Source organism: Pungitius pungitius, chromosome 12, assembly GCF_949316345.1.
Source record: "Pungitius pungitius chromosome 12, fPunPun2.1, whole genome shotgun sequence".
Classification (NCBI taxonomy): Eukaryota; Metazoa; Chordata; class Actinopteri; order Perciformes; family Gasterosteidae; genus Pungitius; species Pungitius pungitius.
Genome location: NC_084911.1, coordinates 6,683,485 through 6,709,323, shown reverse-complemented (window position 1 = coordinate 6,709,323; position 25,839 = coordinate 6,683,485). Strand labels below are relative to the sequence as shown.

Genomic DNA, 25,839 nt, shown 5'->3' with positions numbered 1-25,839 from the left:
CTCAATAATTGTGAATGTCCTCTCTGCCAGCATCCAACCCTGAGGTAATTTTCCACTTAACAGTAGATCTGGTACCAATGACCTAATCAACAAACTGAGAGAGAGAGGGATTGATGTGTTGTGCAACCCTCATTTTGGACCTCAGTCCGGTGAGAAGCTGGAGAACTTTGCAATAATCCAAATCAAAAGAGTGAATCTGTGCTGTATATCTGCCCAATGGATAAAAGGAAGAAAGGTAAGAACCCTGATTAAACATATCAAGTGGATAAACAAATGTGTTTTTTTAAAGGTGGAGTCATTCCAGTTTGCATGCCTTTCATCAGCTGTCATCAACTGAGAAGTCAATCGTTTGTTTTTCGGTCCACAAACCCTTCGGTCCAGACTGAAACATAACAACAAAAACAAAAAAAAAGTGTGTAACTCAGACAATGAATACTGATGACTTTGATGATCATATTAATTTTTTTCTAGCTTCTGTGTGAAGTTGATATTTGTGTTTTTGAGGTCAATGTTTTAGAGATTGCCACGTAATTTTGTCTAGCATTCATGTCCCAGATGAACTTTAATTTACTTAATTCTTACCTCATTAGGCAAAAATGATGATTTTTCTGTCGACCTCTCTGCATTCCATGTCGACTGGGTTGCCATTCTAATTGAACTTCACTTTGTCACAGGATCTCCTACAGAATTAAGGCTTCTGGTGGTTGGCAGCAGTGGTGCTTCGCAGTTCCTACTAACAAATTACATCCTTGGGAGGAAAGAGTTTGCTAAGAATGTCACCAGCATTTCTGGCAGCAGGAAGAATACCGGAGAGCTAGCCGGACGACGGGTGGCTGTAGTCAATGGACCAAACATCTACGAAAAGGATATATCTCAAGTCAAGAGGAAAATGGAGTTGAGGAGGTCGAAGTGCTTGTGTATTCCTGGTCCACACGCCTTTCTTGTCACCTTTGATATGGAGAAAATCTCCCTGAATGAAATGAGAACCCCCAAACTAATGAAGGAACGCTTTGGAAGACACTGTTTAAGGCACTGCATGGTGCTCCTGGCATACGAGGGAAACCTTGAGGGGGCCGCCCTGGAAGACCGGGTGCAGAAGTCTGACTGGCCCCTGAGAGAACTGATCGAGCAGTACGGTGGACGCTTCCATGTTTTCAGCAAGAACTGGAGGGATCAAAGCCGGGACAGAGAGCTGCTGCAGAAGATAGAGAGGATGGTGGCCTCCTTAGGAGGGGCCTGCTTCTCCAGCAGAACCTTCCAGAAGGCAGAGGTTAGTGTGAAAAAGGAGGTGAAGAGGCTCAGAAAGCTACGGACGGGTGAGATCGAGAAGGCGTGGACTGAGATGGAGAAAAAATACATAGCGGAGGATTTGTATCAACAGAAGGACGCCTACACCGCGAACGTCGGCACCGAGATCCGAGCCAAGGCGGAGATGGACAACGGGTGGCTCAGAACCTCCCTGGCGAGAGGAGTGGGAACGGGCTTCGTTGTGGGCGCTGTCATGGGTGCACTGTTTGGCTCCATCGAGGGGCCAGGAGGCATGGTTCTCTACGGGATCATAGGGGGGGCCGTAGGTGGATCAGCAGGCGGAACAGCCCAGGTAGCCATAGAGCATATGGAGGACCGGGTGGCCCCTCCCGCCAGGCTCAACTTCAACTCAATCTTCATCAATCGCTTCTTTGCAGCTCCTCGTCCATGACAGTGTGCTGGTACTGACTGACTATGGTTCAGGAATAAATGGCTGTTTGTAGCCTAAAAGCTTTCACGCTGATTTGATCCCAAACTATGTGGAAATGGACACCTCCCTCTAGGTTAAGAGTAAAACTTGACCAACAATTTGCAGCCTATAAGGGTTTTAGGAAAGGTCACCACTAAATCTCATCACTGTGTGGCTGCATGTGTAAATTAAATAAATGAAGTTGTGGATTTCAACAAGTCCTGTGAGAGTTTGTTCTTTGTCAACCACACTTCATGGTGTCTCGCTCTAGGTTATATGATGAGTAGCTCAGATAACATTCAGGGTGGAGTCTCGACTGAGAGTGGCATTGTCTAAAGCACTGCCCACGAAACACACACACACACACACGCGCACACACAAACACACCTTAGTGCACCTGTTCAGTGTAAATCATTTACAGCGTCTATGTACTTGAACCTGTGAATAGAAGCAGTGCAGACTGACTGTGGATTCAGTTGGACTAACCTGGAGAGGTAAGACCACGCTTTGATCATTAGTATTTTATGTTTAGTTTTACTTTTGGAAAACTACTTTTTATGTCAATCAATTCAGACCTTTAATCGTTTATGAACTGCCCATTCTCAGGTTTTTTCGAAAAGGAACATTTCAATAGTTGTTGCTTTGTCTTGATTTGTACTGTAGCTCCTTAGTAAAATAAAACAAGCTGTTTGGTTGCTTCCGGTTCGACCACATACCTTACATCAAGGATTTTAACTGCGCCCGTTCTCAGGTAGTATGTCGCCTCGATCACAAGGAAATACCTTTGAACTGAAACGTTTGTGACCACGATGATAAGAATAGAAAATAATCAGAGGATTAGGCTTCACCCTCAGGGGCTTTTAGCAGTGGAACAAATGTTACTGCAGTAGATTTAAAAAAACAAGTCACATATCCTGTATTTTACTTAACATTACGTAAGGTGAGAGGAGTGCCATTCCACTCAAGACTATGACCTATCTTGGTATTTGTGAAACAGAATGCTGCATAGCAGCAAATTTACAGTATGAAGCTTTGAGAAGCCTTGGGACAATATGTTCTGAAATCCTGCTGCAGAAAGTACTACACTTAACGGCTTTCAACCTAAAAACTGTGCAAACATCTTCCTAACTGTATAGAAACTTGCTCCATTTCAACCAGCTAAAAGAAAATGTTACTTATAACATCATCATTTCAATGAGGACTATTTTATTATGTCGTAGTCAAAAATACTTTACTACTACACCAAGTAGATTGCTGACAATACTTTGTCCTGCATTATATGTATAACATAAATAAAATTATTACATTGTCATGTTTTTTTCATATAAATGTGTACAAATGATCAATTTTCATTAAGAACTTTTAATGTGTAATAATCATGCTCTTTTTTCATAACACTATTATTTCTTAGGAAATGTGAATCCACTTTAGTTGTTTAAGCAACTGAATGTTGTGTAAATAACGGGAGATAAAGCAACACTCCTGTGCAAACTCATTCACCAAATGGAAAAACTAAAAAAGTTTCAAAAGCTCCCTTGTACTGTGCTGAAATTGTCACTTTCAGAGTATGGCCTCCACGATCAGCCTTCTCCCTGAGAAGCACTTCCTGTGCTCCCTTTGTCGAGGCATCTTCACCAGCCCGGTGACCATACCGTGTGGACACAGCTTCTGCTTGTCCTGTCTCAGTCTCCACTGGTCGAGACACCAGTCCAAATACTGCCCTCGCTGCCGGAGACTGTTTAGTGAGCGGCCCGACCTCAGCGTCAACCGCGTTCTGGCAGAAGTCTCAGATAACTACAGGAAAACTCGACCCCAGAATCCACCCGAAGAGGAATTGGTACGTCACGGCGTTTGTCACTGATTCAATCGTAATGCTGTGGAAATGAACGCATCCTAGTTTATACCTGGATTTCAATGTTACAGGTAATAGATGTTGAGCAAATGATTCAGGAACGGCAGCAGAAGGTTGTACGGATGAAATTGGCTCTGGAGCAACAAAAGGTGCGTTGCGTCATTACATTTCTGTTTAACAGTAATATGCGTAGTTGACACAATGTTGACACGTGATAAGCAAGACACCTAACCCCTAATTGCTCCCCAGGCAAAAATGTAATGCATGGGTTATAATGCAATGTAAGTCGCTTTGGATAAACGCGTCAGCTAAATAACATGTAATGTAATGTAATGTAATGATGACGTCCAATCAGAACTCCTACCTCAGAGAGGTGCGAGAGAGCCAGAAGGTCTTTTCTAACCTCGTGCAAGCGATGGAGAAGAATCACAAAGCTGTGGTTGACGCAATCGAGGGAAGAAAGCGAGACGAGGAGAAGAGAGTGGAAAGGTTGGTGAACGAGATCGAAAAGGAGATCCAGGAACTGAGGAAGGAGAGCAGCGAACCTGAGCCCAATATTCCGGTAAAAAGTGATCCAGATGATGATACGAACCAAGTTACCGTGGTAATAACCCTCACCTTCTTCAGATGATGCAACGGTATTGGAGGGTGATGTCAATCAGTGAAAAGCTTTGTTCATGTCACGCAGAACATTGTTCCCACTACGTGCCCCTCTGACATGAAGGATTGGTCCAAGGTTGTCATAGAAACTGACCCTTGTGTTGGGATCACCAGAAGAGCACTAGAGGACATAATGGAGAAGATAAAGGTAGAAGTCCACAGGCTCTCCAAATCTGGTGAGTAATCCAGCTTTCATCTTGTGTATTGAATCCTCGAGTGAGCGTTCTTCAATAAATCTGTTCATTCTTTGACAGAACTCAAGAGAATAGAGAAATACACCGGTAAGTCCACGCAGATGCAAAAATAAGGGCCTATGCACACATTCAAAAATGGATGATTATACCCATTCTTGTCCTTTTCTCCTCCTCCCACTTTCTTAGTTGATGTCAATCTGAGCGCAAAGACAGCCCACCCCTTCCTCTCCGTCTCAGAGGACAGAAAACAGGTGAGACATACGGACAAGCTTCACGAGGTACCAGATCACCCCAAGCGGTTCGACCGCGTTGCAAACGTGCTGGCCAAAGAGAGCTTCAGCGGCGGGAGGTGCTACTGGGAGGTGGAGGTCGGGGAGAAGATCGAGTGGAATCTGGGTGTCGTCAGACAGTCCATAAACAGGAAGGGGAAGTTCTCTGTCTGCCCTGCAAATGGTTTCTGGACTTTAAGCCTGAAGGCTGGAGGCCAGTTCATTGCCAACACCTCTCCTGTCACGCCGTTGGCTGTGGAGAAGAGGCCCAGGAAGGTGGGCGTGTTCCTGGACTACGCCGAGGGCCGCGTGTCCTTCTACTGCGCAGAATCTGGAGTACACATTCACACCTTCGCAGATACGTTCACTGACCGGCTTCATCCATTTTTCAGTCCAGGCCGCCTACATGGCGGCAAAAACAATGTTCCCCTTATCATCTCTTCTACTTTCTGCAGCATCTAAACATTGATGTTGTTATTTTGATAGTTATAATCATCAGGTATAAATGCAGGTGTTGTGCGTATAATTTTTTTTTTTTGTCAGATGTATCTATTTAATTGCAAATCCATATGAAAAGCTGCCTGAATAGCAAACAAGAGGTCGGATGAGGACTTACTCCCTACCCTTGAAGAACTTTAATGAAAGGCATAAACAGATTGAAAGAGAAAGAGGGCAGGAGAAGAAGAGAAGACTCTCATGAACGAACAAGTGAGTCAAAAACAAGAGAACATGGGTCGCCGAGTTGGATGGACGCGAGGGGCTCAGGACAGAGGTTGACGAGGAGCAGGGAAGGACGGGCAAAGCGAAACAGCGGGGCATTGTGCTCGTACGCCAGGCACTGGGAGACACACTCAAACACATTCACTCATTCACACACTGACACAGTCGTCCACACAAGCGCACGCTCCTACCCACCGCCACACAGACGCGCGCTGGCATCTCGGAAAAGGGCAGCCCCATCTCCAGTCCAGTGTGCTGGGTGTCCACGCCGATCCACCCGCTCTCCCTCAGTTCACCTGACCTCTGAGACGCAGCCTCAGCTTTTCTCCAGCCTGCCGGGGCCACTGAAGTGAATCCTCAGGGCCGTCGGCCGTCCACCGCGACGCTGCAGTTGCAACTGATCGACCAAAGCGAAGGAGCGGCGACACTGGCCTGCGCAACCGAGAGCGGCGAAGTCCAGTAAACTGCCTTTGAGGTAACTATCCACACCTTTCAACAAAGTGTCAAAGAGAAATTGCCCTGGTACCGATGTATTTGTGTAAAATGTGATGGGTTTGATGAAGTATGAAGAATGTTTGTAGTTGTTGTGTTATATGTTCAGCTGTTCTCACAGTTTCATACAGAAACAGGAGAAAAAAGGCAGGTGAGGTCAGTCGTGCCTCGTTTGCAAGAAACACCTTAAAAATACCCTAATCAACAGAGCCGTTGGTTGTATGAGAGATAAGGCATAGGTTATTATTCAAATGGGGTCCTTGTGGGCCATTGGGAGAATTCTTACATTTGTGCACAATACTTTTTAACAGGGTTACAAAGATTTATTTGAACCATTGTTATCTGCCCACTTACAGGACAGATGGTTGCATCTTAATTTATAACAAATTATTTAAAAAAATGTCCCTATTGGGATCTTTCGGACACATCTTTATCTTTGAAGAAGCCAAAGGGACGGCTTATCTTTTGGATGTTTTCCTATCCATTCGTGTCCTGAAGCCACCCCTGGTTTGATTGTGCAGGGAAGGGTTTGATTCACAGAATTGGTGAAATGTGGCTACTGAAGCAGAGATAAATAGAGGACAGAGGTCCTCCTGGCCCACTCTAAAAGCCTTCATGAAAGATGCTTGTGTTCAGTTTCCTCATGTTTCTCTGAGATAATCCACTCACCACGCAAGGCGTAGCTCGACACCCACAGCTGTGTCAAAGACGACTATTCTCTGTGCTTCTCCCTGGAATCCACTAAACATGGAGCTCCCAGCCTGTTTCCAGATATTTATGATAAATAAAGCATGTTTAATGCGGCTACTAATGCTCCATTAGTCTTTTCATACTTTACTAATGCAATGCTCTAAGTATCTTTGTATAGTTTAGTCACACTATTTGTATCATGGATTATCCAAATTGATTCTAATTATCTTTGTTATCTCCTGAATTTCAGGATACCTTTCCTCGTCTGACCCAAGCTGAAGTAAACACTGTCATCACCTGAGGTCTGAGGATCCTGCAGTACTGTAGTATTTCACGTTTCTTTGTGGGACACTAAGAAAGACAAATCCATCTGACAAAGACAAATCCATCTGATTGAAACAACTCCTTTCGTCATGGCGACCACGGGCATGCAGCTGCTGGGCCTAATCATGTCCCTTGTGGGGTGGGTGGGTGGAGCGGTAGTCTGTGCCATGCCCCTGTGGCGGGTCACTGCCTTCATCGGTAACAACATAGTGACGGCTCAGATCATTTGGGAAGGCCTTTGGATGAATTGCATTGTGCAGAGCACGGGTCAAATCCAGTGCAAGGTGTATGACAGCTTGCTGGCGCTGCCCAGTGACATGCAGGCGGCCCGAGGCCTCACCGTGTTCTCCATCCTGATGTGTGGCCTGGCCCTGGCTCTGGGGGTCCTGGGAGTCAAGTGCACTAAGTGCATCGGCGTGAACAGCGTCAAAGCCCGTGTTGCTCGCATTTCCGGCGGCCTCTTTGCCATCGCAGGCTTCCTGTACCTTGTACCCGTCTGCTGGACTGCCCACTCCATCATCAGGGATTTCTACGATCCACATGTGGCGGCCCCACACAAGCGCGAGCTTGGCCCGGCCCTCTACATTGGCTGGGGTGCCTCTGCCTTGCTCCTCATTGGTGGATCTCTGCTCTATGCCGGGTCAAGTCCCCCGGGCATGCCAGGCTCTCCCACCTTCAGCAGTGGAGAAAGTAGTCCTCGCAGGGCACCCGCCTCACAGGTCAAGGGTTATGTTTAAGTTTCCAAAATGTCCAAATACCTTCAAATCCCACAAATGTACCCCAAATGAAGACAGACCTGTTTCCTCTCCTTTTCATCTTGCTCCTTGTAATTATTTTATATTTAATGTTATTCAGGTTAGTTTTTTTCTCTGAGAGGCTGAAAATTGAACTTATTTTATTATTTCATACCTGATATTCTTCAATAACCTTGTTATCTGTCTGTCAGTGTTAAACACAATAAAGGTTTTGGTCGTCCAAATTCTCTACTGAGGAAAATAATTTGTGTTCACATTTTTAAAATGATCAAATATGAGACTTAACAACTATATGTGATTGAAAGACGTATTATAGTAGTTTTAATTTAAAAAATGCTCTTTTATGAAAACGCTACTATGTGGTTACACAGTGGGGCAGAACAATAGAACAATGGGTCTGTGTGTACGTATGCTTGTGATGCCATATTGTTGAGAAGTGTGTGTGTGCGTGGTCCTCCATTTTCTATCTCCCATCGCCTGTTCCTTGCACCAGAGAAAAAAAACACTTCTCACTTTCATAACAATAAAATCCTGGGATTCCGTCAGTCAATGACAAATACATCAAACCAGAGCTTTTTAACACAAGGTATCTCAAAGTACCTCCTACTCTTTGTCACATCGGACAAGTCGCCCCATCAACAATCTTGGATTTACAAATGTATAAAATTAAAAACAAGGAAACAGATCCACACAGGATGTGCTGGTATGTAACATGTGTGTGTCAAAGTATATAATCATCTACAGAGAGGTTTAAAACCAATCCAAGTGACTTAAAACTATTACAGACCACTGCACTTTGGCTAATGTAATGTTCTAAATGTCCTTTTCTCGGCTACATGCTAATAAACTAAATTAACTGCATAGAAAGTTCACCCTCGTATTGGCTTTGTTTATCCTGTAAACTGTAAAATGTTTTTTTCCCCATCCTTATCAGAAAAAGAGAGAGCAACACAATGCCACTTTATAGAGCATTACAGCACCACATCAACAATGGGCACCAGTGTTCCAAGTGCCAGGTAGTGACTCATACATGACCTAAGAGCGCCTAAACCAATGCTGGGAGAATAATGCTGTGAATACAGTAAGGCCGACTGTGCTATTTAACACGACAACATGGAAAGCGTAGAGTAAGACAAGAGCACTATGTTTATAATCAACAGAGTATTAAGGAGAATCTGGCCTCCATTGTTGAAAGTTGAAGTATGTTTCACCCCAGGGAACACTGATTGGGTAAGGACAGATGAGTGTACTTTTTGGACCTCTAATCATTCTTATCAGTGATGTCACAGAGTGCCACTGTGAACCCATGCATCACTGCGTCACCGGAGGTCAAGAAGGAACAAGATTACTCTACTTACTACTCTACTGTCAATTTGAAAAGTCTACTTTATCTTCAACTATTCATCATATTATATGTGACCATAGATTTCTAAAATCGGAATTGTTGTGTGTCCATCCATACACACTATTTACTTGTGAAATATAAGTGATCCTACCTTCACAACTGCATTCTGCTGTTGCAAAGGTACTTAATTTAGTTTAGTTTTTCACTAATCGCATGCATAACATTACTGTTTAATCTTTGCCTGTATCTATCCTGCTTTGGTGTCCTTGGCCCTGCCTGTTATTTTCATATCTGGGTAAGTCCATAAGGGGGAAATAAAGCCTGTGCGCTCACGTGGTTAACTGTCTGGTGGCTTTGCAACTGGCCGTCGCTAGAGGGAGAAAAACGCTCCATGTTTGTGGTCTCGGGGGCGGAAGTGGGGAGCAGGAAGCGCCGTACAGCTGTGCTACGTGGCTAACGGAGAAGCTAACAGGCTAACCTCCGCGGTGACAATATCCGGGACCCCGTTCACCAAACAAGACGCCTCGACAGCCGCTTTGACACTTTTAATCTAAGATGGGGAAAGGTGGAGGTACATTTGAGCGCCTCCTGGGTGAGTTGCGAACACCTTCGTTAAGTTGGTAGTTTATTAGCGTCAAAGTGCGGTGTTTTCCAGCGTATTGTGTTGACAGACACTGGGGCTGTGGCTCCCGGGCCAGCTAATTGTAGCCTGCTAACATTCTGGCTGCTATTGTTTGTAGGCCACAGATAGGCTCGCCTACATTTAGCTGCCCGATTAAAAACCATTTCACTCGTATTTATTTTATTATTTTTCCCCACAGTCTTATCTAAGCCACGTTACCTCACCCGTGTGGTATCCCATACTATTAGCCCATGCTAAACCAGGCTGATTGTTTCCTTTTAGGTTCACCAGCACACAGACACTCAACCACTGGTCGTTTAGTAATAAGATTTCTGTAGAACCGAGTACACGACTCCGCTGTTTGAGAAAGCAATTAGTGAGACAACCTAATGATGACTCATAATGTTGCCTCTGAGCTTGTTTTTTTTTCCACTCCACAACAGGTTGATTAACGTTACCTATCTGTTGAACTCGTCATTGTATGGATCTATTCTTTTTTTAAATAAAGCTGGCATAGGTAACGCAAGGTGGCTAACTAGCTTAGCTTTGGCTAACCTTACCCAGGAAAAATAACGTTGGTCATGCATGCGCGAAATGGACAGTCACAACTTTGATGTTATAGTATGGACGTGCAGACACAATTCAACACACAGCTTCCTTTTTGGTTTCCCTTGATATTGATGGGTGGATCAACCCCCCCCCCCCCCAGGGGGAATCATAATAAAATTAACCTGTTGGCCCCCCAGCGGATAAAAAGCTCTAAATGTTGTGATGAAAATTATTAGTGTTCATTTGAAACCGGTATTTAGAAAGATTCACCATGTAAGGACTTGTTCTCTTCCTAAAACTAGATGTTGCCACAGAGCCACAAGATCAGGTACAAAGCAAACTGCACCTTAAGACTATTATATAATTGGTAGAACTAATGACAAACAAATAAATGTCAAAAAATCTCCATGGCCGTTCTTTGGCAGAATCAAATGTCCCAACATTTTGTGTGTTAATTGTAAGGTGTATTTTGAAACTAAGCAAAGACAACATCTAGAGAAAATTAAAATGATGTAAAACAAGCAATATCTTTTCTCACACTAGTGCTTTCCCCCCCATTTTCCCTCATATAATGAAAGTAGACGAGTTCATTTATTTCTTCTAGCGTTAGAACACATTACTGTATGATGGTGTTAAATGAATAGACGCCTGAACAACTGTATGGTAAATCTATGTGTGTATGAACAGTTTAAACAAACTATTATACCTTTTATGAAGGAATGATTTATTCCAGCGCTGTTGTGTTGGACTTCATCACATATATTAAAGTGTACCAAAGCGTGTAGATGTGGACATTAATAATAAATAGATGGAGATTTACACAAACACAGTTTCTGTGAAACAACTCTATAATACAATATCACAATGAGGACAACAATTCTAATGAGAGTAACAATAATACATATGTTACAATGATTTAACCATCACCACCACTAATTGCAGACAAAGCCACTAGTCAGCTGCTGCTGGAGACTGACTGGGAATCCATCTTGCAGATCTGTGATCTCATTCGACAAGGAGACGCACAGTGAGTGATTCCCTCCACACTCATCACCCATCAGCGTTGAACTGGGCGGGGGGGTTATTGCCTTGAGTTACTACCAAGTATCATTTGTTTTTGTCATTGCAGAGCTAAGTATGCTATCGGGGCCATTAAGAAGAAGTTGAATGACAAAAATCCCCATGTGGCCCTCTATGCTCTCGAGGTAAGATGTGTACAGTGGAAAATGTTTAGTGTTTGGGTGCTCTTTTGTCGGATGTGATTCGCTGCTTTTCGAAGAAGGCTTCCTTGCTGGAATGTGTGTGACGAGTAATTATGACACCTTGTCCTTCAGGTCCTGGAGTCGGTGGTGAAGAACTGTGGCCAGACAGTCCACGACGAGGTGGCGAGTAAGCAAACCATGGAGGAACTGAAGGATTTACTCAAGGTCACCCATACTGTGACAATTTCTTTATAATATTGCATATGTGTAATTCGTTCAAAGTATATTTTCCCTTCCTTAATCCAGTTGATTCTCAGAGAATATTTGTTGTTGGAACATTTTAAATGATAAATCAACTTTTCTGTTCATTGATTTGTGGACGGCTGGTTTCCCCTCTAAATGTAATGATGTAATATCTGTGCAGCTATGTATTATGTAAACAAGCAGTGGGAGGTTTGGCTACTGTGTTTTGTTACACGAACGGGGTGTTTTGTCCCAACATATTCTGGCTGGAAGCCTTTCCACGTCAGGCAGCTGACTGCATAACAGCATGAGCAAGCAATATTTGATTGGGCCTTTGCTGTGTCATGTGATTAGCTCCTGCAGCCCATAGTGGTTCCCACTTCCTGATGATGTCATTGCCTTGTGACATGAAGTTCTGTTCAGACCAGAACAAGGGACATCCCACCTCTGTTCTTGTAACTAATCACAATGTTGTTTTATTCAGGTTGACTTTTGTCTCGTCTTGTCACTTTTACTGATGTTAAACTCTTTACAAGCACAAAAGGGATTGTAAAGACTTTTTCCTTCACTGTGTGTTTCTTTCACCTTGGGCAACAGACGGAACCAAATGTCCGAAACAAGATCCTGTACCTGATCCAAGCCTGGGCTCATGCCTTCCGCAACGAACCCAAATACAAGGTGGTCCAAGACACGTATCAGATTATGAAAGTGGAAGGTGGGTGGACACGCGCTGTCTTTTACTGCATTTTAAGTGTTTGCATTGCGGCTAATTATAATTCCAGCAATGCAAATTCATGAGGTTCATCCCTTCACGGCCCTGAGGGTCATTTGCATCGAAGCAAGAGGTCTTTGTGTGAACCATATAACCAATAATTGCAATAATGTTTATCATTTTAAATATCAAGACTAATGTTTTTGATATTGCAGAATGTTACGTACAGGTTTAATATAATTCTATGGAGATAATGTCAGTAAAACTGAGCACACATCTTTTGCACAGAGGTAATTACTAGTTCTCGTGACAGTAATCATGTACAAACATGGCTTAATACACAACTAAAAATTCAAGCAATATTCCACAACTCGATACATTGCATTCCACAACAATTATCAGAAACTGTACATTGTTACTTATGTTACACGGCTTGGTGATTCCTTGTAACGCGCCCATAGTATGATCCTCTATGTGTAACCGTTCTCATTCTCTTAACACACAGGTCATGAGTTCCCAGAGTTCAAGGAGAGCGATGCCATGTTTGCAGCCGAGAGAGTGAGACATTTTGCTTTGTCTCTTTATATCTGTCGGTGGCATTTGTTAAATTGGGATTGGTCATTGGCACCAGGCTATTTAGAAAAGGTGATTTTACGCATCTGCATTATTACGCTACATTGTCTGCTTGGTCCAGGCCCCTGACTGGGTGGATGCTGAGGAGTGCCACCGGTGCAGAGTCCAGTTTGGAGTCATGACAAGAAAGGTAGGCTGGGCTTTCCTGGAACTGGAGCGCTAGCAGATTTTATGGTTTCTTTTTTTTCCTCCAGAGCACCTCGAGTATGTTAGTAAAAATGTTTGAGGCTGACGCAAGGAAGCTGACCTCGATTTGTGTTCTCTGCTCGTCCAGCACCATTGTCGAGCCTGCGGCCAGATTTTCTGTGGCAAATGTTCGTCGAAGTACTCCACCATTCCGAAGTTTGGCATTGAGAAGGAAGTCCGCGTGTGCGAGCCCTGCTTTGAGCTGCTTAACAAGTGAGTGGCCACATGTCGCAGAGTCAGATGTATAGGTGGTAGTGCCGAGCAGTAAGACTAGTAAGGCACTGTTTATTATGTATACATACCTTGCTGCACATAACTGTGTTATATTGGGATTATAGTTTACTCATGATCACTGTTTGCTTTGGTAGCTTCTTAGTTTAGGGTAAAATAGTTAAAAAGAATAAATCCTATGTGGTCTTTGCTGACACGGGTCGATGTGTTGCGTTTGATTTGTGTTTGGAAATTATACTTTTTCTTATTTCTAACTTGGTAGTTTATTTCTTTCAGGCCTTTTTTGGTTCTTTGTCATTTTTTGATGCATTCTAGTACATTTTAGACTTTGCTGGTAGGTTATATAATGCAACCGTGGAAAAAATATACTGTAAAATGCCGCAAACTCTTTTACTGTTTGTAAGACAAAAACATGTTTTTAATTTGAGAACACTTTGTACAATCTAACACCGTTTTTGTGCAATCTCTTTTCTTTACCAGCCACCCCTCCCTCTCTCCTCCCCTTAGGAAAGCCGAGGGGAAAGCCCCCACCCCGGGCCCCGCCGAGCTGCCTCCCGAGTACCTGACCAGCCCGCTTTCACAACAGTCCCAGGTAGAAGTAAAAAATGAGATGCCTTAGGGGATTGTTTAACTGGTGTTAGTTGAAGTGCATTTTGTTGAGGAAGGAAGTCAATGTTCCCCCCACCCCCCGACATAGGACAACAGATCCCCCTGGCTTCACGTAATCTGTATGGGAATATTTATTTAATTCTTGCACTATTGTAGTCTGTTGGCTGTTTCTGGGTCCTACCATCGTTCTGCTCTCTCACTAGATGCCTCCCAAGAGAGATGAGGCAGCCCTGCAGGAGGAAGAGGAGCTGCAGCTGGCCATTGCCCTTTCTCAAAGCGAGGCCGAGGAGAAGGAGCGCATGGTGGGTAGCACAGCTGAATCTTTCGTATTTTTAGTCTAAAAAGGCAGTGATGCATGCATGTGTATTCTTACAGCGGCATAAGAACTCCTACTCAATGTATCCCAAGGCTGATCCCACTCCAGTGACCTCCTCAGCTCCACCAGTCAGCACGCTTTACACCCCTCCTGTGGTGAGTCCTCTTCCCATGCTGCCTTTCTCTCTGGCCTAGCAAATGATTTACTCTACCAAACATTATTTTTAGTGTAATTTAAACAATCCATTTCCTGGTTATTGATTGATGAAATTACGAAAGTATGTTTTGTCACTGACCAGTGTGAACTATTTGCTTTCTTCAGAACTCCTCTGCTCCGTCAGCTGAAGATGTCGACCCTGAGGTACATGTCGTATCCTCCTCTTCGTCAGTAACTGCATTATAACAGACCAGTGGGATTTTACTCATAGCCCAAGTACTGATGGTAATCTTATTGTTCTAGCTGGCACGCTACCTGAACAGAACCTACTGGGAGAAGAAGCAGGAAGAGGCTCGCAAGAGTCCCACCCCCTCGGCCCCGGCCCCAGTGCCATTGGCTGAGCCGCCTCCGCCGGTCAGTCTGCCCGTAGAAAGTCATGTGCCTGTCCAGCCGGTCAGCATAGTGGAGGTATGTTGATAGTCCATGACGAGAAAATGCGTGTCCTGCTGATTTGGAGTGTGCCAACCACAAATGACCCCCCCTTGTCGCTCCTGAACTTCAGCAGCAGTACCAGAACGGCGAGTCGGAGGAGAACCACGAGCAATTTCTGAAGGCGCTGCAGAACTCCGTCACCACCTTCCTCAACCGCATGAAAAGCAACCACATGCGCGGGCGCAGCATCACCAACGACAGCGCCGTGCTCTCGCTCTTCCAGTCCATCAACAACATGCATCCGCAGCTGTTGGACATCCTCAACCAGCTGGACGAGAAGCGATGTGAGTGTTAGCCGCTGTGCGTGAGTTTGTGTGTCTCTGTGTGTGTGCACCGGATGCGTAGTGTCCGGTCCCTGAACTTCTGGGTTTGTGCGAATGCCGTCCGCAGTGTACTACGAGGGGCTGCAGGACAAGTTGGCTCAGGTGCGCGACGCCCGGGCCGCCCTCAACGCACTTCGGGACGAACACAGGGAAAAGCTGCGTCGCGCCACGGAGGAAGCGGAGAGACAGAGGCACATCCAGCTGGCGCAGAAACTGGAGATCATGCGGCAGAAGAAACAGGTAACTAGATGATGCTCTCCCCCGGGGGAGAAAAGCTTGTCTCGACACACTGCTCATTGTTGTCTTTGGGCTGAAGGAGTACCTGGAGATGCAGAGGCAGTTGGCCATCCAGCGTCTCCAGGAGCAGGAGAAGGAGAGGCAGATGCGTCTGGAGCAGCAGAAGCACACAATCCAGATGAGAGCCCAGATGCCTGCTTTCTCTTTGCCCTATGCTCAGGTACACACACGCATGTGTCTTTGGTATGAGCAGGTTGATTCATGTTGAATGATCGACGATCCCCGCACTCAAGCATCAGCTGGGCTCTTTGCAATTCCAATCCAATTATTTATTTGGCTTGGACATTTAGATAAAGCACCATATTTACCTCTCCATGACTCTTTGGGATTAAAGGTCTGACCTTGTATGTATGTGCTGTTACGCAGATGCAGTCTTTGCCCCCCAATGTGGCTGGGGGGGTGGTGTACCAGCCTGGCGCTCCACCCAGCTACCCGGGTACTTTCAGCCCGGCTGGGTCTGTGGAGGGTTCGCCTATGCACAACATCTATATGAACCAGCCTGGGCAGACTGCACCACCCCAGTACCAGGCCATGCCCACTGCTGCTCCAGGTGAAAAGACAACTATGATGATCTACCATGTTGAATCGCATTTAACCAGGAAATGATCTCAGTGTGTTCGCTGTGCTGCTGTGTGTGACTGATGGTCCTCTCTTCCTCCAGATCCCAACATGGTAAACGCATACATGTACCAGGCAGCAGGCACTAACGGGCATCCCGCACCCCCTCCTGGTCAGACTCCGCCCACAACTAGTCCACCCTACTCCAACTATCAGCCCACACCCACACAGGGATACCAGGCATGATTGACTCATTCTTTTTTAGGATGAAAAACCTCAGCCAAATTCTTCAGACACATGATTAACTGTGCCAATGTTCTTTTCCTTGATCTGTGCAGAATGTGGCCTCTCAGGCCCAGAGTATGCCCCCCATGCCCCAGCCTGCCCCCACTAACGGTATGGCTTACATGGGCTACCAGCCATACAGCATGCAGAACATGATTTCAGCATTGCCGGGACAGGACCCCAATATACCGCCACAGCAGCAATACATGCCAGGCCAGCCACCTATGTACCAACAGGTCAGCTGCTTTTTACTTTCTCTGCTATGTTAATTATTTATTCCTTGATTTCCACTTTTCTCCTTATTTAAATCCTCGCTAATGCACTTCTTTGCTAGGTGGCTCCCTCTGGTGGCCCGCAGCAGCAGCAGCAGCAACAACAACAACAGCAGCAGCAGCAGCAGCAGCATCAGCATCAGCATCATCAGCAGCAGCAGGTCCCTCAGGCTGTTCCCGGCAGCGTAGAGGCACAGCTCATCTCCTTCGATTGAAAACCTACACGCTGCAGAGTTTGACACACTACACCCTCCCTCCTCTTTTGGTCTTTCCTCCCTCTCTCCGCCCTCTGGATACACACACACACACACTTCCCACCTTCCATCTTGCTGTGATGTTGTGGCAATGTCGAATATTGTGATGATGTTGAGGGACAGTCGCTCTCTTTGCCTCACTCCCACTTAAGTATGGGAACAAGGGGTGAACCAGCAAGAGCGGTCCCCCACAACCCTTTCATCATCATCATCCTCCTCCTTTCCAGCTGATATGTATGTAGTACTTCTTGACTAAAAGTAATATAATGTCCGAAATAGTCAGTGGCATTATAGAAAAAATGGATAAGAAATTTGCTAGTTGAGAACAACAGAAGACAAAACATAACCATCCTTTGTCTCATATTTTTCTAAAGCAAAATCTGCATGTTTAAAGTTTAATTTTTTTTCTGCGATGGAAGCTAATTGCTGCAACATATCCCCCTGTTTGGGCAGTGATTGAGACACATCTTAACAAGCTGTTTGACAGATTGTGGATGTGAAGATGAAACATGATGTCTAGGGAGAGTAAGCTGTAGGCTCCCTTCCTCCTCACGCGCACACAAACTGGAGTTGTCTTGGTTTGTTGTGCACTGCTATAGATTAAGTATCTATATGTAGTTTCTCTCTAGCTTTTTCAGGGTTGGGACATTGTGGAAGGGGCGTTCAATCCTTAATAAATAATATTTCTTATGTTTATTAATTGAAATGACACAGCTAGTGACCATTTAAACAAATGAAAGCCGTACAGCAGCTCCAGTAGCAGCTCTGCATCGCTTTATAAAAATGATTTGTGTTGCTTATAATAGTACTACAACAAGAAGAAACTGGAGAAAAAAAAAACCTGCCTTCACTTTAACCTACAATGAACTGCGAATGACCTGCGGGCGTCTTCACCGGGGCGGTGATTGTCCCAGAGAACGGCTACGTAGGGAATAACGGTGGGGGCTCTTTTCTGTACATGGCTCTGCAGAAATGTGGAAATGCTTGCAGAGCGAACATTATGTGCCGCATGTTTGTATCACGCTCCCAATCAGTGATTTCTGTAACCCTTCAGTTGTCATCTGTGAACTTCTTTATTCCATCATACTGATCTGTCTAACTTTAAAAGTAATTTTAAAATTATATTTAAATAAATATCTGGTTCTTAATGTTGACCTGCTTTGACTTATTTGTCTATAAGCTTTTTATGGATTGGAAAAGACAGACATGAATTTCCCATTCATTCATATTTTAATAAGAGGCATAAAGGCCAAGACATGACGTTAATGAATGAACAAAAATAATTTGTTTATTCAAAGTTTTCTGAAGATGAGGCATTTGTAGTATTCTTCCATCTCGATCTGTGAAAGAAAACGATACAGGTGTGAAAGCTATTACAACGTTATTACCAGGGACCCTCGAAGCACGTGACTCACCATCCGCTCCATACGCAGCCCGTTCCCATAGGCCAGCTGCCTCAGCACATCCACGTCTGGGAGACCCCACTCCGGATTCCTGAGTGGAAGCACTAAACCCGTCAGCCGGACACGTATTGTTACCACGTTGCATGGGAGGAAACAAACGAGCACTCACATCTGTCGAAGCTCCGCGTCCAGATGTTCATTACAACTGGGGGTGATGGTGCCATTGATGGCATACACCTGGAACATGTTGTAAAACGTGGACAGGTGTCAGCTTTCTGCACATCACTCTCACGTGATGACATATTATTTTTGGGGAAGCTGCTGGTACCAACCGCATATGTTATTAAAAGGCCGTTTTGTTCGAGGAGCTGACCGGATCCGTTGAAAACACCCTATTTAAAAAGATATGTTTGTGAACCAAGTTCTGGCACATATGTCCTCTGTGTTCCTTCATGAAGGATGTAATTTGCTCAGATATAAAGGCCTACCTGTGCTGTTTTAAATGAGCTGTATTGCAGTAAATTGATGGCAATGATAATGTCACAGGAGTTGCGGGAAAGGGCGGCCCACTCCTCCCACCCTGCGCTGGCATCCAGGTGGACAGGCTGCAGCACATTCTTTACATGGGTTGCAGCAATGTATTCCATAATACTGTAAGTGGGTACACACACACACTTATTCATCCATGTTTATTACAATACGGAATAAAAAAATCACTTCTGTTTTACATCTACATATGGCCGACATGTCTATTGAGAGCCTTGTTTCCACGAGACACAAACCTCTCCCGAGACTCTTCTTTGATGTCTGACGGCTGCCAGGTAACAAAGGGCATCTTCTGTGCAAAGCGGATGACATGCTGCCCAGTTCCAGAGCCCAGCTCCAAGGCAAACAGCTGCCTGGGGGACTGATCCTCCAGCACTTCCTCCAGCACTGAACACAGATCCTCCCAGTTCCTCTCTGCACGCGGAGACAGCAGCATGGTCTGGAGGAGAAAAGCACCCTTTCATCTTCTATGTCGGCCTAGGCATTGCCTTTCTATTTCTGAGGATCCCTCTTACCTTAACTTGTGCTGGTTCACAGAGGCTAGTTGGTAAATGACATGTTGGTGGAGGCTGGAGGTGGTGGATGACTGCAACAGCAGATGGGTGCTTAGATTACCTGGTTAAGAGGATTCCCTCGGTGCTCCTCCCCAGTGTTCAGCACTGGCTTGTGCAGCACATCGATGACTAACAAACAAACAGGGGGGGCCGAGATCAATAATTCTCTCGATGGCAAAACCAGTCACCATGATAAGCATCGTCATAACGTGTGGGATCACATCGCATGGTGGTGTATCACATCGAGGCCGAGTATGTTTAGAATCATGTGTGTTTGCTGCCACCTGGTGGTTATAGCGAAGATGTACATCCTGTCACCATGAAATGTGTGTTACATTATAAGGCATTACAACAGTATGCGATGTATCAATATAGGTGCTGTTACCATTAGTCAGCAGTCTTGTCTATGGACAATTGATACGTTAAACCATTTAAAAGGTAATACAATCTGAGTAAAAATCAATGATATAGTAGGATATATTACTTGCCCCCTATGCTCTTCCCACGTTCCCTGCGGGTTGCCGTAGATTTTACACCAGTTCACGCAATGCATTGTGGGTAGGTCAGCTGCAGAGAGGACTGAGAGGGCGCCATGTGCTTGTGAAGCAGAGAGAGCGAAACGATACCCGGCTGAGACACACTCGGCTCGTTTTAAATTTACAAAGAGACACCGGCGGGGGGGAAAGGCTCCAGCTGACGCCAGCATGTACCGCACCAGACGCTGCCTGAGGACCGCGCTGCGGCTCGCGGCGACATCTCACCGGTACGTAAGGTCCGCCGAACGGGCTGCGGTCGGTCACGTAACGTTAACCTAAATAGAGGTGCGTTGTGATCCCACTGCTTGGAAACATTTGGGATGTGAGAACCGTCGGGTCGAGTTCGTAGCTCGAACCGATACCGGATTGGTATTTAGTCCGCAGTCATGTCACTTTAACGGGTTGTGGAGTAACGTTAGCTAGCGTTAGCATTAGCCTCCGAGAACATTAGCCGAACCCTTGCAGCCTTTAATTACGGTACGGTGACATAATACTATGTGTTTATTCACTGGAAAACACAACGTCCTCTCCAGTAGTTTAGTGCGAACACATTTTAAACGTGCATATTTTAGAGATGGTCCCCCGAGGGTCAGCGAACACCTCCAAGGTCACACTGGTGGGACTGGGAACTGGTGTTTCTGCTGTGGAACTGGCTGCAAGATGCATCTCTGAACTGGTTCTGACCACCGGCCATTTACAGAAATGATTTGTTAAGAATCCAACCGACTTCCACTGTAGATCATATGACGGTAGCTCCTGATGTCAGCACAGCTCCCCCCCCCCCCCTCAAAGAATTATGGATCTATCTAAGGTTTTTTTAGTGAGATCATTGTCATATTCTCAACTCAATTTAAGACTGTTTCCAGGGTAGTCACTGAAAAGCTTGCAACAAAGGAGCGTTTGTATTTGGTATCAGTTATTAATATAATTGCTTGTTTGACTGAGTAATACTTTAATTGGCATATTGTTTGGTGTACCGCTGGTTAAGGATTTGACCTTAAAATATTTTAATTGATCTAGAAAGTGTCATCTTTTGAATTGGTCTTGGATAAGTGCACTCATGTGAAACCCAAGTTTGCTGCGAGGTGTCCCAGGTATTCAAAATGTGCACCACACGCCACACAATGTGTCAGCATCACATGTAGACAAATGTGGATGCATTAGGATCAAGTAGTCTGAGCTTCACTGGGAACAACTGGTCAGTTTTTGGGGATGTGTCCCATGAGTAGATTTTGGGAATGCATTTTGCGGATAAAGGTTGAGCCCCTTTATAGCTAAATGGTAGTTTTTGCATGATGAGAGATGCACTTCTTGACCTCTGAGCTTCTCCGTTACTCCATCTTCTCGTTTGCCAGGCAACAGCTTCAGAATAAAACGCCGGCCGTGTGTGCTCTCCGGCTTTTGGGGTCCAGCCCAGCCGTCCGCTCGGACGCCTTCGCTACCCCTGCTCTCGACGGGGCGCCCAAACAGTACTCCCCGAAAATTCAACAGCTCGTCGGTGACATTGCCAACCTCACACTACTAGAGGTGTCGGACCTGAACGAGCTCCTCAAGGTTTGTGGAAAAGTTACTAGATCTAAACCCCAATCGGTTCCGTCAGACTGCTGCGGCTCATCTGGACTGATTCACTTTTTTCTGTTACAGAAAACTCTGAACATTCAGGACGTTGGAATGATGCCGATGGCTGCATCAGCTACACCTGCTGCTGTAAGTACAGAGAGTAGATGATGTAACTGGAACGCTGCTACAGCACCACCGTAGACAAAAAATATTCTAAAATACACAAACACCTTTCTGGCAGGGGACATTAGTGGTATTACTGCGTATTTTAGAACTCTTTTGTCTCTGTGCGCATATTCAATTTCTTTTTAAATTTCTATTTTTTTTTTGTCAACTAGGCCGCAGAAGAGGAGGCTGAGCCGGTCAAGAAGGAGCAAACTCACTTCACAGTAAAATTGACCGAATTGAAAGCAGCTGAAAAAGTCAAACTTATAAAAGAGGTGAAGAACTGCATGCAAGGCCTGAATCTGGTGCAGGTAAGTCATCATTAGCACCCACCCCTCCCCCCGGATGAAAAAGTGCAATTAAAAGAAAAATTCAAACAAACCGTTACCCTGACTATTACACTCCTCTAAAATTGTAAACCTACTAAGTACCCTGTGTAGCTAAGAAATACTGTCTGCTGATGGACAGCAGATGGCGCTAACGTGCCATTTAATGCAGCAAGCTGCCAAGTCGTGGAGGGCGGCTGCATGGTAGAAAACATGAATGGGAACATCACTGAATACATAAACACATTTTTGACCTCAAGGGTACACTCTGTGTACTGTTGGTTTTGTGCAACATGTTGCTATTCTCAAAGGTTGGGCAACAGCACACTCAACCTTTTATTGTCTCTCCTGAACCAGGCTAAGAAACTAGTGGAGGCACTTCCGCAGGAAATCCGAGCCAACGTACCCAAAGAAGACGCCGAGAAACTGAAAGCAGCCCTGGAGGCAGCAGGCGGCACCGTGGTGTTGGAGTAAATGCTCGGCCCGCCTGTTCTCCACCGGTTCGCTGCTCATCTCATGCACTTCGTCCGTCATTCTCCTATTGCTTTCTTCTTTCTTTTTTTTTTTTACGTGACAAAGAGGAACATCCTGGGAAACAAAGAAATGCCTTCTGACATTAATGTCTCTTAACAGCATCAGATAAGGCAGAACAACTCGGACTGAACTGTTCAGGCACACAGCCTGCACCAATGGCCGAACAGCTGTTTGCCTTTCGATCTGTCTGCTCATGTTTCGTTGTGATACTTGGGAAGCAAGCAACAGATTAGCCCGGCTGATCAGTAATTATGTTGGTCAATTTGTGTGTGTGTGTGTGTGTGTGTGTGTGTACGTTTTAACTTTTCACAGAAAAAAGGTTTATGCTGTAGGGAAATGGTTCCCTATGTTGAGGAACACACTGTATCTAGTTCAGGACGGCTGGGCTAAGTCCTTTTACTTTAGTTAATGTGATTAAAGTTGAAATATCCATAAATATTTACCTTCTTACATTTTCTTGTGTGATTAATGTAAGTCTGTTGCCAAATCATGCGCAGATCAAGGAACATATCATGGAATACAAATAAAAGTTAATTGTGACTGTAGGTTAGAATTTTATATTTTAAACTACATCATTCTATCCTGCTGGGTTTTGTTTTGTTGCATCTATAGGTCATATTATCTCTTAATATCCCAGACAGTTTAAATTAAAGTTTATTTGATTCAATATACGGTTTATTTAAAAAATACAAATCTGTTGCTGCCTGTGAAGAGGAGAAACCTTTTTTTAGTTTAAATTACAAGACCGCGCATTAGAATATATCAAAATGTACTTCAGATATGTTGAATGACGACACATAATGAGATGACAATCCTTAATGTCCACTCTGAACTTTACTTGAACTCCTATTACTCATATGTGTTGCTCAAACTTAATAAAAACAACGTTCCCTGACCGGGAATCGAACCCGGGCCGCGGCGGTGAGAGCGCCGAATCCTAACCACTAGACCACCAGGGACAGTTAGGAAATTCGTTAAAATCTTACAAATTAGAAAGTACAAACAACACTGAATAATGATATTATTGTATTTATTTTAATACAATTAAACAATACAAATGCAGCGCTGCAGGTCATCATCATCCTTCATACATTGATTCACTGATGGTCACGGCTATCTCTCAACCCAATATTTGGATAGATCTTTAAAGTTCATATCAATCGATTAGTCCTTTTGGCTTGAGCACCATGCAATTGCAGCTTTTAATAGTTTTCCTTTCCCTGTGGGGAACAGTGTTACACTGACAAATAGTGTACCTACATGCCTACTCCGTGTCCTTTGAGTTCTGGCAACTATTGTTATTTTCTGAAGTTCGTTAATGTAAGCCATGAGTCAAGAAACACTTCCACATGTGTTTCTCTACAGAACTTCTGTCTGTTCAAGAAATACTTGAACTGTCTGGTTCAGTATGTACGATACTGAACACTTTAGCACAATAAAACGTTTCTTTTGTGTGGACAATCAGCAGCTTTTTGTGAAACGTTCACATGGAGACACGGCTTTTTGAGTCTTAAATTCTCCGAAAAGAGTAGTCTTGGTTCGGCTGCAGTGTGTGGGATAAAGGCTTCTTTGATATACAGTAGTTCGAGGTCTTATTTCCCGAGAATGTCCCCGCGCAGTCCATCAATTTCACCTCTGAAAGACACGTGATATTCTCCCAGTTTGCGCTCTGTCTCCACCGATGCAATGTGCCCGTTTGGTTGTGACAGCAATTTACTCTTCTTCCCTTGACTGGTAAAACCAAGAATCATTTTGTAAGAATTGATCCAAATCAGCTACTCTGTTGCTAGTTAACTATTAGCTACCATCTATTACCATACCAAATAATACGAGTATTCGCCTGCCTTCTTCAGTTACTTTGCATCCAGACACAGACTCATTTTTGTTTCCTCTTTATCAGGCACTCTATCACTCACACATTACAGGGAGACCACTATCCCTCCTCCCCTACACGCGCGCGCACAGGCACACACACACACACACACGCGCGCGCGCATATACCTTCCTCCTCTTTTTTCTTTTTTTCCCCTGGAAAAACAAGACAAAAGGCTCAAACTGAGTTTGAGATTTCCGACTGTATTGAATGTTATTCCAGATGTTGTGGGTAAGTAAAAATGCAAGGAAAAATGATTTATTACTGATTTTAACCAGACAAGATGTATGTGCTAAAAAATCTACCGTGTAGTCCCCCCCCCCCCCCCCCCTTTTTTATCTCCTTGAAAATTCCCTGAAAACCTTTTGCCGCAAATACTAAAGACTAAACACACTGTACACAACTGTTTGATGATGACATTGAAAAAGGACTGGCATTCAATTCCATGGTGTTGCAACCGGAGCATTAACAAGGTTTCTGTTCCACTGATACAGTGATAAACACTGATGAGACATTTCCCTCTTAAAGGAAAGTCAACACTAAATCTTGTCATGACTCACCCCTCCAACCAGCTTGTGACCAGCAGATCACAAGAGAAAAATCAGTATATTGGTTATTTAATTTCAATTTACATGTGACAAATCCTGATATTATGTGATTGGAACAATAACAAAAATGTCATGTCCATGTTTAGTTGAAAAGAGTGAAAAGAGAGTGAAAGAGGTCAGCAGAAATCTTCTTAAAGGAGAACATGCTGTTTTGCTTTAATTGTGGCTACACTTAACATTGTGCATCAGTCCATAAATGACTTGCAAAGAGTATTTTGCATCATCCCTGTTTAAACCTCTGTGGGTCACAGTATCTGTAAAAGCAGCTCATCTGATAAATTCGTATATAAAAATGTATTTTTTCATCTCTCGTGGGTGACGGGAGCCGGTGGGACAACAATCATCTCGATGATTTTCATGTTGTCTTAATTTGAAGTTACTCAAGTGTGAACCGCATATGTGGTGCAGTTGTGTGGCGTAATAATGGAAAGTTTGACGGACATAGCAACAGTAACCGTCACTGGAGAACAGGACGGGACTAGTTTCTCTACCTCGCCTCCACAATGTCTTAGTTTGTCTTTTGAATGTCCATGTCTGCAGTCTCTCTATTTGTGCAGGACTTATTCATGGCACCACCTGTACTTGTGTGTAATTATAGGAAAAATAACCAGATCTTAACTTTGCAACAGTGATATTAGTCTTTCTTGAGATATTTTGTTGCCTGTTTCCTACTGGGAGGTAGGAGTGCTGATCTCCTTGGTTTGAAACAATAACAGAGTTGAGAGTGATGGTTTCCCATTATGGAAAGGTTTGTGGGATGGAGAGTGAGAGCCAAG

General features: G+C 44.4%; 6 protein-coding genes and 1 non-coding gene across 12 annotated transcripts; 5 read left to right on the top strand and 2 right to left on the bottom strand.

The window, feature by feature from the left end:
* The first annotated feature begins 216 nt into the window (after positions 1 to 216).
* Positions 217 to 1,793, top strand: LOC119220704 (GTPase IMAP family member 4). Its single transcript, XM_062566204.1, has 2 exons — positions 217 to 235; positions 591 to 1,793. The coding sequence occupies exons 1-2, from the start codon at positions 217 to 219 to the stop codon at positions 1,697 to 1,699; spliced, it is 1,128 nt and encodes a 375-aa protein (XP_062422188.1). The 3' UTR covers positions 1,700 to 1,793.
* Positions 1,791 to 5,156, top strand: btr02 (bloodthirsty-related gene family, member 2). 2 transcript variants are annotated; one of them, XM_062566111.1, is made up of 7 exons: positions 1,791 to 2,211; positions 3,282 to 3,554; positions 3,641 to 3,718; positions 3,925 to 4,173; positions 4,258 to 4,405; positions 4,484 to 4,510; positions 4,610 to 5,156. In XM_062566111.1, exons 2-7 carry the CDS (start codon positions 3,285 to 3,287, stop codon positions 5,152 to 5,154), a joined length of 1,317 nt encoding a protein of 438 aa, XP_062422095.1. In that variant the 5' UTR covers positions 1,791 to 2,211; positions 3,282 to 3,284; the 3' UTR covers positions 5,155 to 5,156. The 2 variants fall into 2 exon arrangements, with proteins under 2 accessions (XP_062422095.1, XP_037332791.2); XM_037476894.2 differs by lacking the exon at positions 1,791 to 2,211 and having other exon boundaries at positions 2,237 to 3,554.
* Positions 5,157 to 7,004: 1,848 nt separating this feature from the next.
* On the top strand, positions 7,005 to 8,545 carry cldnk (claudin k). The gene has a single exon (XM_037476900.2). The coding sequence runs from the start codon at positions 7,008 to 7,010 to the stop codon at positions 7,653 to 7,655; it is 648 nt and encodes a 215-aa protein (XP_037332797.1). The 5' UTR covers positions 7,005 to 7,007; the 3' UTR covers positions 7,656 to 8,545.
* An 879-nt stretch (positions 8,546 to 9,424) lies between these two features.
* Positions 9,425 to 18,112, top strand: hgs (hepatocyte growth factor-regulated tyrosine kinase substrate). Of its 5 annotated transcripts, none has more exons than XM_037476275.2 (20): positions 9,425 to 9,610; positions 11,132 to 11,216; positions 11,319 to 11,394; positions 11,524 to 11,616; positions 12,232 to 12,349; positions 12,852 to 12,904; positions 13,041 to 13,109; positions 13,254 to 13,378; positions 13,877 to 13,988; positions 14,209 to 14,307; positions 14,381 to 14,476; positions 14,643 to 14,681; positions 14,781 to 14,945; positions 15,043 to 15,253; positions 15,360 to 15,532; positions 15,609 to 15,749; positions 15,956 to 16,139; positions 16,251 to 16,387; positions 16,486 to 16,668; positions 16,767 to 18,112. In XM_037476275.2, the coding sequence occupies exons 1-20, from the start codon at positions 9,574 to 9,576 to the stop codon at positions 16,917 to 16,919; spliced, it is 2,349 nt and encodes a 782-aa protein (XP_037332172.2). In that variant the 5' UTR covers positions 9,425 to 9,573; the 3' UTR covers positions 16,920 to 18,112. The 5 variants fall into 5 exon arrangements, with proteins under 5 accessions (XP_037332172.2, XP_037332170.2, XP_037332173.2 ...); XM_037476273.2 differs by having other exon boundaries at positions 13,877 to 13,994; XM_037476276.2 differs by having other exon boundaries at positions 9,426 to 9,610; positions 13,877 to 13,994; positions 14,414 to 14,476; positions 15,040 to 15,253.
* A 16-nt stretch (positions 18,113 to 18,128) lies between these two features.
* On the bottom strand, positions 18,129 to 19,712 carry zgc:103625 (methyltransferase-like 26 B). Its single transcript, XM_037476278.2, has 7 exons — positions 19,423 to 19,712; positions 19,144 to 19,346; positions 18,850 to 19,012; positions 18,694 to 18,753; positions 18,531 to 18,598; positions 18,374 to 18,452; positions 18,129 to 18,298 (listed from the first exon to the last, which is right to left on the bottom strand). Exons 2-7 carry the CDS (start codon positions 19,341 to 19,343, stop codon positions 18,251 to 18,253), a joined length of 618 nt encoding a protein of 205 aa, XP_037332175.2. The 5' UTR covers positions 19,344 to 19,346; positions 19,423 to 19,712; the 3' UTR covers positions 18,129 to 18,250.
* A 254-nt stretch (positions 19,713 to 19,966) lies between these two features.
* mrpl12 (mitochondrial ribosomal protein L12) lies at positions 19,967 to 23,032 on the top strand. The gene is made up of 5 exons (XM_037477454.2): positions 19,967 to 20,224; positions 21,353 to 21,551; positions 21,642 to 21,704; positions 21,896 to 22,033; positions 22,406 to 23,032. Exons 1-5 carry the CDS (start codon positions 20,166 to 20,168, stop codon positions 22,520 to 22,522), a joined length of 576 nt encoding a protein of 191 aa, XP_037333351.2. The 5' UTR covers positions 19,967 to 20,165; the 3' UTR covers positions 22,523 to 23,032.
* Positions 23,033 to 23,469: 437 nt separating this feature from the next.
* trnae-cuc (transfer RNA glutamic acid (anticodon CUC)) lies at positions 23,470 to 23,541 on the bottom strand. Its single transcript has one exon. It is a non-coding gene; the product is annotated as a tRNA-Glu (tRNA).
* Positions 23,542 to 25,839: the final 2,298 nt, after the last annotated feature.